Genomic DNA, 14,510 nt, shown 5'->3' with positions numbered 1-14,510 from the left:
TCTGTGTTGCTTGCAGTGCCTACAAGTCCTTCAGGGCCCTCTTGCTCCTAGTGCAAGCGCTTGGACTGCCTGGTAGCTATGAGGAAGCCTGACTCCTAGTCAGGGGCCTTGGGCTATCTGCCACTTGGTGTTTGGCTTGGGTCCTAGTGACTGGGGAGTTTGGAACCCTACAAGATGAAACATGTGGTTAAGATGTAGTAAACTAACTGAAATGAAGGCAAGAGATGGATCATGTACTGTGTAGCTTGTTCAGGAGGTGTAGGCTCAGCAGGAGTTGCCTTCTTCTTGGGTTGTTTCCCCTTGGAGGAGGCCTTCCTCTTCCTCTTCTTCTTAGATGGGTCATTTGTGGTCTCTATAATCTCAACCACTTTTGGCTTATAAGTCTTCCTCTTCTTTGGTGGTGTAGGTGGTGGTGCATCAGGGTCTAGGACAGTTTCATTGTAGGTTTTCTGGAGGTGGCCAAATCCATCACACCTTTTACACCTTCTCTTCCCCACAGCAGTTGCATAAGCTGCTTTGAACATTTCTATAGAGTAGTAAGGGTCCACAAAGTCCTCCAATTCTACTCTTCTTGTGCCAATGTAAGCTATGGCATGCACACAAGGCAAACCAGTTAACTGCCAACCTCTACAAGTGCATTCTTTCTTTTCCAGATCAACAATGAACCTCCATGGGACTAAGTCCTTATTCACTCCTCCTACTTCTCCAACCATTGGGCCACTCCTATGAATGGTGTACTTCAGATTTCTGCTTTTGTTGTGCAGTTCCTTCATGACATGAGGCAAAACCTTAAACCCAGACAACTTTGAGGCCAGCTGCCTCCTTGTGCAAAACTGTTGTTGGTGACATAGTCACATTTGCTTGTTGTGCTGAACTTTGACCTTGCCCATAGCTGTTTGTGATTGTCCATCAGCCAGGTTGTTGCCTTTGGGCATGCCTTAAGCATTTCATTCCAGTGTCTATCATGGGTTGTTTGTCTGTAGCACCTTGATGCAGGCCACAAGTTCTTTTCAAACACTTCACCCCTAAATCTTTTCTGAAAATTCTTCACAAGATGCCTCATGCATTCTCTGTGCTCTACACCATTTGTGAAGACTTTGATATCTACCTTATCTATTCCTTTGCCTACATTAGTTGAAATAACAAGACCAGGTGGAGAAATAATAGCCTTGTGTAGCATCTTCATGAACCATTCTCAGTTGTCCTTGGTTTCACTGCCAAATACTCCATAGGCCACTGGAAACATCTAGTTGTGGCCATCAATCCCTACTGCAGCTGCTAACTGCCCCTTCCACTTTAGTATCAAAACTATGGAGTCAATACCTAGATAAGGTCTGCAACCTTCAAGAAAGCCATCAATGCATGGCTTCAGTGCTACAAACAACCTACTGAATCTTCTTTTGTTATTCTCAATATCCCACTCAACCTCTACAATACTGTCAGGACTCCTCTTCTCAATTTCTCTTTTCCAAGAAAAGACATGTACAAAGCTGTCCTCCCAGCCACCCAATATCTCATCTAGGGCCATTTGCCGGCCGGCCCAAACAACGTAGTAGCTCACCTGGATGCAGTACTTGTCCTCTAACTTGCCCTTCAAAACTTTAAGACCAAGAGTTGGATCTTTCCTAAGCCAATTTATGACTCTATCCTTGACCCAGTGATTGGTAGCCATGCAATTCCTTTGCACTTTGCTTGTGCTGGCATAGTTATGCTTGTGTGGTAACTTCTTAATCTCCACCCATCAATAAAACAAGAAAACAAAGTGAAGAGTTAGTAACACTAAATCAATAACTCAATCAATAACTGCCATGTCCTCCCATCTTCACACTGAGATGCATGAATCCTCCACCTACACCTCTTGGCCTTACAATGTGCTCTATACCGCCATGACTCACTATAAGGAACTGCAAGTTCAACTTCATTAAGCACAGCATATTGCCTAATACACCTCTTAAAACATAAACCATCTTCAAAAGTAACACCAAGAGCTATCTTAGGGTTCTCTATGTCAGTCACATGCACCACACCCTCACAGCCCCTCTCATCATCCACACCTAGTGGGTCATCATCTTCTGGGTCAGTGTCAGGATAATAATCACTATCCTCAGCATCATCAATGAGCACATCCTTGTACTTCTCTTTCTCATCATCTACTCCTACATACTCAACTTCATCAGACTCTCCCTAGCCGTCATCAACCTCAACATTATCATCACCTTCAGGATTATCATCAACCTCAGGATTAGCATCAACCTCAGGATTAGCATCAACCTCAGGATTGACATCAACCTCAGGATTGGCATCAACCTTAGGATTAGCATCAACCTCAGGATTATCATGAACCTTAGTATTATCAATAGCTTCTGGATTATCAACAGCTTCTGGATTATGAACAGCTTCAGCAGTATGAACAACTACTGGATTTTCATTAGGCAGAATCATAGCTAATGGCAAACAAATGACCTGACTCTGTTCTGTGCTAATAACAGACAAAGTATCACCAGATGCATTGGCATTACAAACTTGAGACTGTAATAAACGAGGACCAATGTCAACAACCTCTACAGTCAGTGGCACCCTTCTACTATCCCAATACACATCAAATGCATGTAGCAGAGCAGAATCAGAATCTATGTGCACTGTCTCATCCTTGGTTTTGTCAAAGAAAGTAACCTCTAGTGCTTGATCTTTACCATGAACTATGTCCTCAGCAAGGCAATCATAAAAACCCATCCAACTGAAGATATCCTTGTCCACCACACGCATGAAGTTAGCAGTTACATGATAATCATCGAGCCTATCTGGTAACTAGATTAGCAATTAGAGTCCGCCTATGTAGAGCAAAGACTAGACGCCGCGCCTGCCCGTAGCCTCAAGAAATGAAATGAAAATAACTCACCCAGCCCCGATTCCTGCAAGTATAGAACTGCTTGTCTAGGTTGTTTTGGGTTCTCGACGTCTGCTCCACAACAGTCGCCGTCCTGTAGAAAGGGCACAGTGGCTACGCCTCTCTCACTCCACGTGAACCTGTTGAGGATGAAGCGCCCGAGCCTATCGCCATCTTGCACCAGCCTCTGCTTGCTCTTTCTTGTCGACGACGCCCACTCGCCGCCGCCACGCCCGCCCGCCCGCTGTCGCCGCTTCCTTTGTCGTGGAGACGGGAGAGACTGAGACTGATGGAGACGAGCCGGTTAACCAGACCAGGCTCGGGTTGGTTATTAACTTGTCCAACCAGACTCAAACGTGGCTCAAGGGCACCAGATGTCCAAACTGAATTTCTCTCTCTCCTCAACCGGTGGAAACCGGCCCGCGGTGTTCTCTGGCATAATTACAACAAACCAGAGTGTCTTCTAGCATATAGCTCAACTTTGAGTGTCCGCTAGCAAACGACCACCACTGTGGGTGTCTGCCAGCCAATTACTAGTAGGTGCATCTCATCAGCTATGGTTGTGGCTTCATCTTTGTAGCCATTTTATCAAACATATATGGCCCCATTCGCGTGCCCTTAAATCCGACTTTGATCCGCTTCTTTTTTTATTCGGAACAGTGTTTTTCTCTCATAAATTTCTTTAGATTCTTCTAGAATTCCTCCAAGCGAACGGGACCATGCAATTGTGTTCATCCATACATATGTGCCAAAACAAAACGACGGAATAGAAGAAGAATAACTGATTAAAGAAACATATAACTGGTTAGCTTCAAAAAACTTTATTTTGCTCCTAGAACATGTCTCTCATCTGGAACGCTTGAAATATGACCATGCGACTGCGACACTGGGTCGCATCCCAAAGGTCTAAAGCCTATTTTCAGAGTAAAAAAAGCACTTGCGTGATAGAAAGTTATTTCATAAATTTAGCATTAGGAAAGCAAATAATCTTGTGCTTCCGTATATTCAATGCAGCGGACAAAACGCATCCAAGGAAAATAGAAAAGAAAGATCCAAAGAGGGCCCCCGGAGGAACCTGGAGCAGCGGCGCTCTAGCGATTCCCGGCCGCGGACAGCCGTCACAGCCTTACGCCCCCGGCCGGCCGCCGTGTCGGCGTCCTCCTCCGGTCTCCGGCAGCACGGGCAAGACCACCACAGCGGCGGCCTCCAGCGACCTAGCAATGGAAGGTTTTCTGTTGCCTTAACTATTTCAGTATTACTTTAGTATTTTTCTCTCACAACAAATTAGTATAAGTATTAGCATAAGCTAAATTTCAGCTGTTAGCCTACGGGCTGATGTAGATGGCAAAGATGGGGACGGTGTGAAAGAAGCACGAGATCCCAATGCGGAACAAAACGTTAACGCTATCGACCTTGTTCGACAGGACTGAAAAATAAGTCAAAATACTATTCTGGCTGATTGTTATGAGAGAAAAATATTGTTCTGTCTGAAAACACTGTTCATGTGAACAGTAAAAGTGTTACTGCGCTGGCCAGCCCAGCCCCAGCCGGCCAGCCAGCCGAACGCAACCATCGCTCGCATGGGCTGTAAGCGAGCGTTTTTTCCTCGGGGGGACATCAGCCGGACGGATAGTGGAGCGCTTGTTCCACTCTCTCTCCAACCTTCTCACTCATCCATGTTGGATTTTGATGACATGGACTACCTTATAGCTCGCTGACTAGGACTTATTGGTCCCGTTCGGATGGTATGGTTCTAAAGGAATTTGGATGTTTTGGAGGAATTCTGAAGGAATCTATGAGAGAAAAACATTGTTTTGAATAAAAAAAAAAAGCGGATCAAGTCAAGTTTAAGGATACGCGAATAAGGGCATTATACTTGCTCTTACTTGCACGTGGCATACCTAACTCTCGAGGCTAGAACGTATTATTAGTATGCCTGACACTGCACCACACACACGTCCCACCTTCACCCTCAACCATAGAAACCACCGAGTAGTTGCTAACAAGCACACATTGGTCACATCATTAGCCGGTGCAAGGTACACAATAGCACAAATACAAGCAAAATTGGCTCTGTTTTGGGGTGTTCCGATCACATGACTAAATTTTAGTCCCCATTACATCGATGTGTAGATGTTAATTAGAAAGACTAAACATGAGCTAATTATAAACTAATAAGTTGTGGCTAATCTACGAGATAAATCTATTAAGCCTAATTAATCTATGATTATGACATGTTTACTGTAGCATCACATGGACCAAGCTGAGCTAGCCCCCTTGCTCTTCAATTGGTTTCACGACTATTTTTAACTATTTATTGTACTCTTTAATCATTAAAATATAGAAAAATTCTGTACTGACCGTTTTTGTTTTCTATACTATAATGTCGTTTGTGACTATTTCTGTCCATTTTCATCTCTACCTACACTTAGGAATAGAGTGACTGAAGCCATCGCGCCCCATCGCAGGCTATAGCGACGTAGCTCTCTCTCTTTAGAACCTTTTCAGCTTTATCGGATGAAAAGCAAATGTTGGGAGCACTTATCTTCCTCACATCGAGTTCTCTGATGGTTGCTTTTGTATTTTGTCAAGTAAGACATATGTGACTTCTGCAGGTTACTAACAGGCTCTGCGAGGACACCATTTTCTTACATACCTTTTCTCATCCAATCCTACGTGGCATGACGAAGCCAACATCCAATATGGAGTGAGGTGGCCTACGGGCTTGCCCAACCCAACACCGTGGCTGTGTGCCTGAGGTTCCACGTCCGCATGCGGTGTCCACATCCATTCTCATGGTGGTTCCGCAATGTGTCAGTGCTTCTTGCAGAAGACACGATTGCTTCACTTGACAAAAGTGAGAAGCTGATATCCAAGCGCTTGTTAGAAGCCAAAAGCTGCAGCTCTATGATGCGTTGGAACTAAGCTAAAAGTGAGACGCAACTTTAAGGTGAAACCACCATCGTTGTTGGTTTGCGTTGGTCCTGCCCTAAGAGGCTTCTCCAGAAGCAACTATAGCTTTATCCGACAAAAAAGGTAAAGCATGTATATATGGGGGTGGTGCATTGAGGTGATGAGGCATCCAACATGTAGCGGAGAGAGAAATATAAGACAAATGTCAAATGTCCCTTGTGTTGAGAAAATATTAGCTTCAATACTAGACCTCGTAGGCGCTCATCAGAAATGCGTCGTTTATATGGTTAAACTCTTTTTCTTAATTATAATGATGTGCAAATCTTTTATGTATTCGAAAAAAACATAGTAGCTTCAATACTTGTTTTCATACATAGAACACAAAACTCCTTTGAGGGTTATTGATGTTATATGGCTACGTTGTTGCTGCCTTTAGTGGATTTTTTTTCAGAAAATAAAACTTAGTTGATGTCTACTACAAGTTAATTATTTTAATTATTTGAATTCATTCTTTCAGATTTATGGTTCTCTAAGTGTGCATGCATTTACATCTCCTCTTCGTATGTTTACTCTTGTTTTGTCAAACCGTAGGTTACAGTTTCTTATAAGTTCGATTTTTATTTGATACGTTTTTTTACGTGCAACTTATTTGTGTCATTCTTCTCCTGTTCTCTATGCAACATAAACCTTTCACTTGTCTCCGAAAGGCGGACCGAAGACTGACCTAAAACTAAAAGAAATGTAACTTAGCCTATACAATTTCTAAAACTCTCTTTACGCCTTGGTACTCAAGTTTCTACAAGTCTATTATGAGCTTCATACGTTACCTTCGTAATTTTTTTGACAATCACGTTACCTTTCATTTGGATGCACTGCAACTGCACATGATGATCGGTTGCTGACCCTGAAGAAAGTGGAACTTTCTTCTGTTCACTTGAACTTACCGGCCTGGCTTATCAGTTATGGTACAGTATTTTTCTCTCATAATAAACCAGCGAGTAGTACTTTTTAGCCTGACTTTTCAGCAAAGCGACAACAGACACGGGGTTCAGGCCGGAAGAACAGAACAAAAGCAAGCGAAGGGACCGGAAGGCACGGGGCGCTGCCAAAGTGCTCGCTCCATCGCCTCTGCCCCGGCCTCTTCCGCTCTTTCTCGTGCGCCGCAGAGCAAAAGGGCAAAGCTCCACGCCTTTCGCTAACTAACAAAACTCTCCTAGTCCTAGCCAGCAAATTGAGAGGTCGTGCCCAGTTTTTTTTTTTTTTTTTTTTTTTTTTTTTTTTTTTTTTTATGAACTACGTTGTGCCCAGTTCAGCTGGTTGCAGCGCGCTACTGCAGTTTTTTTTTTTTTTTTTTGAGGGAACGCGCTACCTTAGTTGTTGCTAGTGCAACTGTAACAACAGCACCTGCAGACACCTAAACCGACATCTCCTGTGTTGGCTTCTCCAGAATCGTAGGCGACGGTTTTCTAGATCCTTTTGTATCCTTGCTCTTGAGTCACTGCGTTGGCTCTATAATCGTAGCTATGCAGCTACACATGTACTTCACGGGAGCTGTCTTCCCAATTCCCTGTACCGTGCTTATGTTTTAATATAAATTAGAGTCGTTGTCAAAAAATAAAAAAGGGCTAAGCCTCTGTTCAGTATGACTTCAATTTCTTGCTACAGAGTACGTGAAAGAGATGGAACCAATAAATAATGGCTTCAATTTCTTGCTACAGAGTACGTAAAAGAGATGGAACCAGTAAATAAATAAATACTGAATTCACTAGCTTCTAGTTCATTTTTTAAAGGGAGATACAACCAGCTCCTTCCTAGTTACTACAACACACGGAGCTAAAGCCGAAGTTGAATGAAGCTCCACCAAAGACATAATGTAATGTAACAGTCTCATTTAAATTAAATCAATCTCTTGTTAATTTTCATAAGAAATTAATTATTTATCGCACGAGCATTTATTATGTATTTAGAATCTGTACGATTTAAGGTTAGATCAAGTCTAATTAAATGTGACAAAAAACAATTAGATCGTGTATTGAACAAATACTCGGCCTGTTCGTTGGTTGGTTTCTGGGCTGGTTTGGGCTGGCTGGTGCTGGTTTTATGTGAGAGGAAAATACTGTTGGTTGGCTTGTTTGGGCTAGTTGAAACCAACAAGCGAACAGGGTGTTAATGTATATAGATATGTATTTTCTAGTATATGGATATAACATTAGTAGGACCCACTCGGCCTGGCCGTCCAAGAGAGAAGGAAAGATTGATCCATCCTTCCATCGGTGGAAGCTGCCCTGCGGGCTGTGGCATCATACGAGTATATGCCGAAATGACGAATTGATGATAAGGCTTGAACTGAAGGCCAATGCATATGTTTCCTTTGTTTTGTTGTCTAAGGCCCAGTTTAGTTGTCGAAAATTTTGGCAAAACGACTCTGTAACATTTTCGTTGTTATTTGGCAATTAGTGTCTAATTATAGTCTAATTAGGCTTAAAAGATTTGTCTCGTGGATTTCGTCTAAACTGTGTAATTAGTTTTATTTTTTATTTATATTTAATGCTTCAAGCATGTGTCCAAAGATTCGATATGATAGAAAATCTTAAAAAATTTAACGTTTTGGAGGAGAACTAAACAGGCCCTAGACCACCGGATGAGTGAGACACTACTCGGGTCGCTTATCTCATCAGCCTGTTCGCTTGTTGGTTTCAGCCAACCCAAACCAGCCAGCCAATAATGTTTTTCTCTCATAATAAACTAGTACCGACCAACCTAAACCGACTCAGAAACCGATCAGCGATCAAGCCGCATACCTGCTGCTGGACAGGTCCGGCCAGAGAGGTCAATTCCAGACATCCACGTCGTCTCATCTCATTTCACTACAGTACGTGTCACTCTAACGTTGACTCATCCGTCCAGAACTACCGTGTACTAATAAACATGTAACTCTGGGCAAAATTTTTCTTAATGCGCCTGTTCGCTAGTTGGTTTCTGGGCTGATAAGCTCGACTAATACTGGTTTGTTGTGAGAAAAAAATACGGTTGACTAAAGCCCTGGCTGAAACCAATCAGCGGACAGGCTGAATATAAGTACGTTCATAAAGTCATTTCGTTTTTAAGCATTACTGTGCATCTACAAGTTTTACAAAATTCTTAACAGTCGGCTGGGGCCGGTGGGTGGGGTCCTTGTTTACTTACGCGGAGCGAGGCGGTTGACCTGACGGTTGTGCGTGTTGTGCTGTCCGCAGCTAGTAGCGTATGCAGGAGTAACTGCCAAAGTACTACTACTAGTAATTAACTGATGATGCGGTGATGCCGATGGGTTCGAGAGGGAGTCCGAGATGACCGAGACTGCATGCTTGCGTTGCGTCCCATTAATTCCGATCATCAGACATGTTGATCCTCCCTCCTCCCATCGCTTCCATCCAGATCCATAGACGCCGACTCCTTTTTCTCCACCCATGACCCCCTTTAATTTTTCTCGGGCCTTCCGGGGGCCTGCTGCCTTGCCCTCCATCCAAAATCCAAAAATGGCTGATCTTATCTTGTTACTACCCCGCCCCATCCTTGGTTTCGGTTCACTTTGAGCAGGTTATTGGTCCTGTTCGGCAGCATTTATTGTTGCTACGGTTAATTTGTAGGACTGATTTGTTGTGAGAAAAATAATGTTTCTATTGTTAAAAAGTAAGACTGATTCGGATCGATAAGCTGAAGCGAACAGGGTGCACCATCCATGATGTCAAGCTAACCCATCCGCCCTACCTGGATGCCTGCCATGGGTGTTGGGACGGGGTTACTCTTACCTGTCCTATCCAGATGAACCAGTTTTAGCTCCATTTGAAACACAGAATTGAAAATCGTAGAAATAGAAAAAATATAGGAATATGATAGGAATACACGTGGAAAATGTAGGATTGAAAAACATAGGAATTATGTTAGAATGGATGTTTGGATGAGCAAAGAAAAAATGTAGGAAACAACGGTATGGGTAGGAAATAAATCCATACTAACAATCTATTAGTCTACTAGCTTCTTCACCGAGGAAAGTTATTTACATGTGGCCCAAGACTGCACCATCTCTGTTGTACGTTATCTTTTGCCTCGTTCCTACGCACGCATGATAGAAAAATGAGATTGCACTGGATGTTTCATTTCCTATATTTCTCCCGTGAAACCACTGTGAAAGGAAAAGTTCCTCTAATTTTCCTGCGCCTCAATCTTGGTAACCAAAGGCTGCTACAGTACAAATTCCTCACTACTGGATATAGGAGATTTGCTGAGTGCCAGGGGCACTCGACAAAGTCCCAAAAACACTCGGCAAACTTGTTAATGGCAAACGCTAGTTTGCCGAGTGTTTTCTATCGGGCACTCGGCAAAGAAGTTGCCGAGTGCCCAAAAAACACTCGGCAAACTTTTTTTTTCAAAAAAAATAAAAAAGGCACGCCCGCACCACCATCCACGCCGCCGCCCCCACGCTGGGGAAGAAGGGAGGGCCCCACCACGCTGCCGCCGCCACGCCGGGGAAGAAGGGAGGCCCCCACCACGCCGCACCACCACCACGCCGTGCCACCACGCCCAGGCCGGGGAAGAAGAAGGGGGAGGGGAGGGAGGCCCGCCGGGGAAGAAGAAGGTGGAGGGAGATCCGGCCGCGCGCTGTCGGATCCGGCCTCCGGCCACCGGACCTGCGAGCAAAGGAGGGGAGGGGAGGAACGCCGCCGGTGAGGCCTCCCCCGCTATTGGAGTTGATGCCCGTGACGCCGGTGAGGCCTCCCCCACCGCGAATCTACAAGAGAGAGAGGGTAAGGGACGGATCCACCATGGATCTGAGAGAGAAAGAGACAGGAGAGCATACCTCTTCCGCCGGGAGCAAAGGCGTGCAGGTTGCCGGTGGCCGCAAACTCCATCGCAGTGGAGACGTCGGCGTAGTAGGACGGGGTTTGGGATGGGTGGCGCCGCCACCGTGGGGAGAGGGATGGGTGGCACCGCTGCTGTGGGGAGCGGGATGGTGGCGCCGCTAGGAGAGGAGGGGAGGGGATGGCCGCCGAGGGAGAGAGAGAGAGTGGAGGAGGGAGGCGCGCTACTATGTTGGGGGCGGGCCAGGCGCCCGCGGGGTAATCAAGAAGGGAGGAGGGGGAGGGGCGAGCGAATTAGATATTTTGTCCTTTGCCTAGTGTCCTAGATCTGGACACCCGGCAAAGTTTTTTTTCATTTTTTTCTTCTTCTTCTTTCCTAGAAAAAAAAATTTATTGATTTGCCGAGTGTTTTTTTACACTCGACAAACCCTCTCTTTACCGAGTGTTTTTTTTGCCGAGTGTTTTTAGCGCAGCACTCAGCAAAGAACTTGTTTGCCGAGTGTCCGAGAGAATACACTCAGCAAACATAAAAGCACTTGACAAATTTGACATTTTCGGTAGTGCCTATAGGAACGGGAATCCTAGGGTTATGTGAGATACGAATAGCTAGGGTTGGCGACTGCTCCCCACATCGCACCATCGCCGTCGCCGGCCGCATCCCCGGAGCCGGCGGCCCCTCCCCCACCCCCTCCTCCTCCCTCCATCACAAGCCCAGACTCCACCACTACTCCCTCAGGCTATAGATCTGCGTCGTCAGGAGGATGCGTCTCCCCAACGCCACCGCTGGCCCTCTCCTCCCCTTCTGACGACTCTAGCAGGATTGGCGCGAACACTGAGGTCCTAGCTGCTCATGGGGAAGACGTTCGGACATCGCCTCCTATCGATGCCGGGGGATGCACCCCCACCTGGGCACCGCCGCCACCGTTGGACCCTGGGCCGAGCCCGGTCGCCGGCTGGGATGAGCCCGCTGCGCACCGCGGCAGGGATGAGCCTGTTGCACAGCCGCCGCAAGAGCCGGCGCCGCCTGCGGATGGATCTAGCGCGTGCGGCTCTCGAGCGGGTGGTTCCACGTCTGCCGGTAACGACACGGCGACGTTTCAGCCGCTCCTTTCCTCGCCTCCCTCGATGCCACTTGCCTACTCCCTCCTGACTAGCCTGCCGGGTGCCACTCTAGCACCGCCAGCCACCTCCCCCACCAGCGCTGAGTTGTCCCCCTCCTCACTCTCCCCTGACGCCGCTCCATTTTTCCCTACTCCGCCGGTAGGTCGAAGAGCATGCGTTGGGAAGATGATTCGTTCTCCCTCTCTAACGGCTCTGACGACGACCGCTCCCCCTCTGCCGGCATGTACCTGGCGGCTTCTTGGCAGGCCCTTTTGGCCACTGTAGAGGTGGGTCCTCCGGGCACAGCACAGGCATACGATGCGGTTGCTGGGACAACGCAAGCCGCAAGTGCAGGCAAGGCGCCAAGACATCGGTGGCGGTGTCGTCGTAGCTAGCGGGAACCAGCCGCAAAGCATGTGGACAACCAGGTTGCCGGTGGGCTGGTGCCGGTGCACCAACGCTTGGGGCAGAGGCAGCGCAGAGCACCTAAGCGTCGCCGAGCACAACCACAGGTTGACAACACTGGTGGCAGAGCCTGGGTCATGACTGATGGTGCCCGCTTGCCAGTCCATCAGAGGTTGGGCCCACGGGTTCCGGCTGGCAACCGTCGCCGCATCTCCGCCCCGAACATGGATGGCTGGCGCAAGGTCCTGCCGACAACCGCTCGCGATGGTGGGAACGAACCCAACACGCCCGCGAACCTACGACCTCCGAGGCACATTCCGCCAGGTCTACATGGCAAGTGCTTCAATTGCCTCTCCTCTTCACATCGAGTGGCAACCTGTGAGTTGCCCCAACGTTGTCTGCACTGCAAGGGTCTTCGACACATTGCGTGCCACTACATGCAACCACGGTGCCGCGGGCTCTGGGAGCTCGGGCATTGTCGGTGCTGTGGGTCGACAACCGCGCCCTGTTTATAGCGTCGGCAACCCTGTTGATGCTCGGCCAGCGGACAATGGTGCTTCACGTGGCGCTAGCGGGACCATGCTGGACAGCGTCGTTCCTGCTAATAGCGGCCAATGACGCCGACGACGAAGGCATCTCGGGCGGTCGGCAGGGGCTGTTCTGTCAGCGTCGGGAGAAAACTCGGCCACCAGCAGCTTCCTATTTCCCCGAGCCGGAACACTCCTCCAACGATGCTGTAGCTGACCGTGGCGAGCTGGCCAACGGGACGCCACCTCTTGGGGTCGATCCGTTGACGCTGGCCATGTGGCCTCATGACTTACTCCCTGTTCGTGACTTCACAGACGACCCGATGGTGGAGGAGTTTGCAGCTTCTCTTGTCACCAGTCGTATTGTCACATGTCCGGTGACCACCCAGCCAGAGATTGCGGCCAAGGCGGTGGTCACCTGCATCTACGCCTGTGGGCAGCAGACGCTGTCCTAGCTTGCGCCTCCGCAACCCACTCAGTGGGTTGTGGATTCACCACCGGCGTCACCTCAGCCTCGCCGCTCGCCATCAGTGGATTGTGGATTCACCACCGGCGTCACCTCAGCCTCGCCGCTCGCCATCATCGCCTGACTTGGCCCCACGTCAGTCCCCCCTAGGTAGGAAGCGGCTGTGGATGCCTGTGCCGAATTCGGAGGCTATGGAGCTTGAGCTGTTGAGGCCCAGTCATGGGTCATTGACTGATGACGAAGGCCACAACACTCAACCTCAATCGGCTGAGGCATATGCATCCCTGTTGATACAATTGGAGGCGTGGGTATGCATCCCGTTCGAGACTCCGTTGATCCGCACGCCGAGGTTGAGGAGGTCGAGGACACCTTCAACGGTGATGTTGGTGCGTCGGAGTGGGAGGCTTGCCGCTAAAATCAAGGACTCCAACCCGACTATCCAGGCATAAGATATGCTCAAGCAAAGGCTAGGGATCGCAAGCATGGCACAGTGTCCGGAGCCTGCGACTTTGGACAGTATCAATGCGTTCTTTGTTGCGCCGTTGTCGCTCTCCAAACTAGGAGGCCCTTCAGGCGCTCTTCGCTCCAGATTTTGATCCGGTGACCATGGAGCTGAACCTCAGTGTCTTCGAGCACGACGCTTTTTAGCCGCTGAGTTCAGGGCCTATTGTATTTGTCCCTATGCTTGTTGCTCTTCACGCTGCGTAGTTTCTTTTCTTGTGTAATCACAACTACGTGAGCTTTGTCGGTTGTTTGGTTCGATAACCATAAATTATCGTCCCAGTTTTAGTTTGTAAACTCTTATTCTGCTTAATGAATACGAGCCAATGGCACGTTGGAGAAAAAAATCCAGATGAACCACGTGACCGATATCCATGCACATGCTACTCACGCTGTCAGGACCCTTATGTCAGATTTTTACATTAGAGACACGTCTAGACAATCATTACTCATTAGTGACGCGAAAAAAAATTAAATCACTTATTTTACGTCTCTGATGTGATAAGGCAAAAGTATTTTTCTCTCTCTCTTATATCTATTCATGCTTCGATGAAACCTAGGAAAGTGGCATCTTTTCAAATAGAAACAATACGAACACACGGGGATACACACCCTACATCTTTGAACGTCTTAAAAAACTAGTTTAGTAAATATAGATATTAACATAGTGCATTCTGGTATTTAAAATTTATCCTGAAATATAAAGGAGTCGAGAACAAAAAGATAATATTTACTAAATAGGAATGCTTGATTCAATACTTGCCATATTTTTTTATAAGAGAATTGAGAGTCTATCCTTTAATCATGGGGAATAGAATTGTGTTTCCATAAATTAGAAAGTTAAGTGAGAGATACATGTACCTCATTAT

General features: G+C 47.3%; 1 protein-coding gene across 1 annotated transcript; it reads right to left on the bottom strand.

Annotated features, from left to right (window-relative positions):
- Nucleotides 1-1,246: 1,246 nt before the first annotated feature.
- LOC136466061 (uncharacterized) lies at nt 1,247-2,766 on the bottom strand. Its single transcript, XM_066464556.1, has 3 exons — nt 2,236-2,766; nt 1,806-2,184; nt 1,247-1,734 (listed from the first exon to the last, which is right to left on the bottom strand). The coding sequence occupies exons 1-3, from the start codon at nt 2,764-2,766 to the stop codon at nt 1,247-1,249; spliced, it is 1,398 nt and encodes a 465-aa protein (XP_066320653.1).
- Between the last annotated feature and the right edge of the window lie 11,744 nt (nt 2,767-14,510).

The sequence above is a fragment of the Miscanthus floridulus genome, chromosome 1, assembly GCF_019320115.1.
Source record: "Miscanthus floridulus cultivar M001 chromosome 1, ASM1932011v1, whole genome shotgun sequence".
NCBI lineage: Eukaryota > Viridiplantae > Streptophyta > Magnoliopsida > Poales > Poaceae > Miscanthus > Miscanthus floridulus.
The sequence above is the reverse complement of the archived record's forward strand: the minus strand, read 5'-3'. Positions and strand labels throughout refer to the sequence as shown.

Bases quoted from the DNA above. Each gene is read 5' to 3' on its own strand.
- LOC136466061 (XM_066464556.1), bottom strand. From the start codon at position 2,766: ATGCGTGTGGTGGACAAGGATATCTTCAGTTGGATGGGTTTTTATGAT. The intron at 2,185-2,235 runs GTTGATGATAAT...GATGACGGCTAG, and splicing joins AGGTTGATGCTAATCCTGAG to GGAGAGTCTGATGAAGTTGA. The intron at 1,735-1,805 runs AGTTATTGATTG...ATTGATGGGTGG, and splicing joins TGAAGATGGGAGGACATGGC to AGATTAAGAAGTTACCACAC.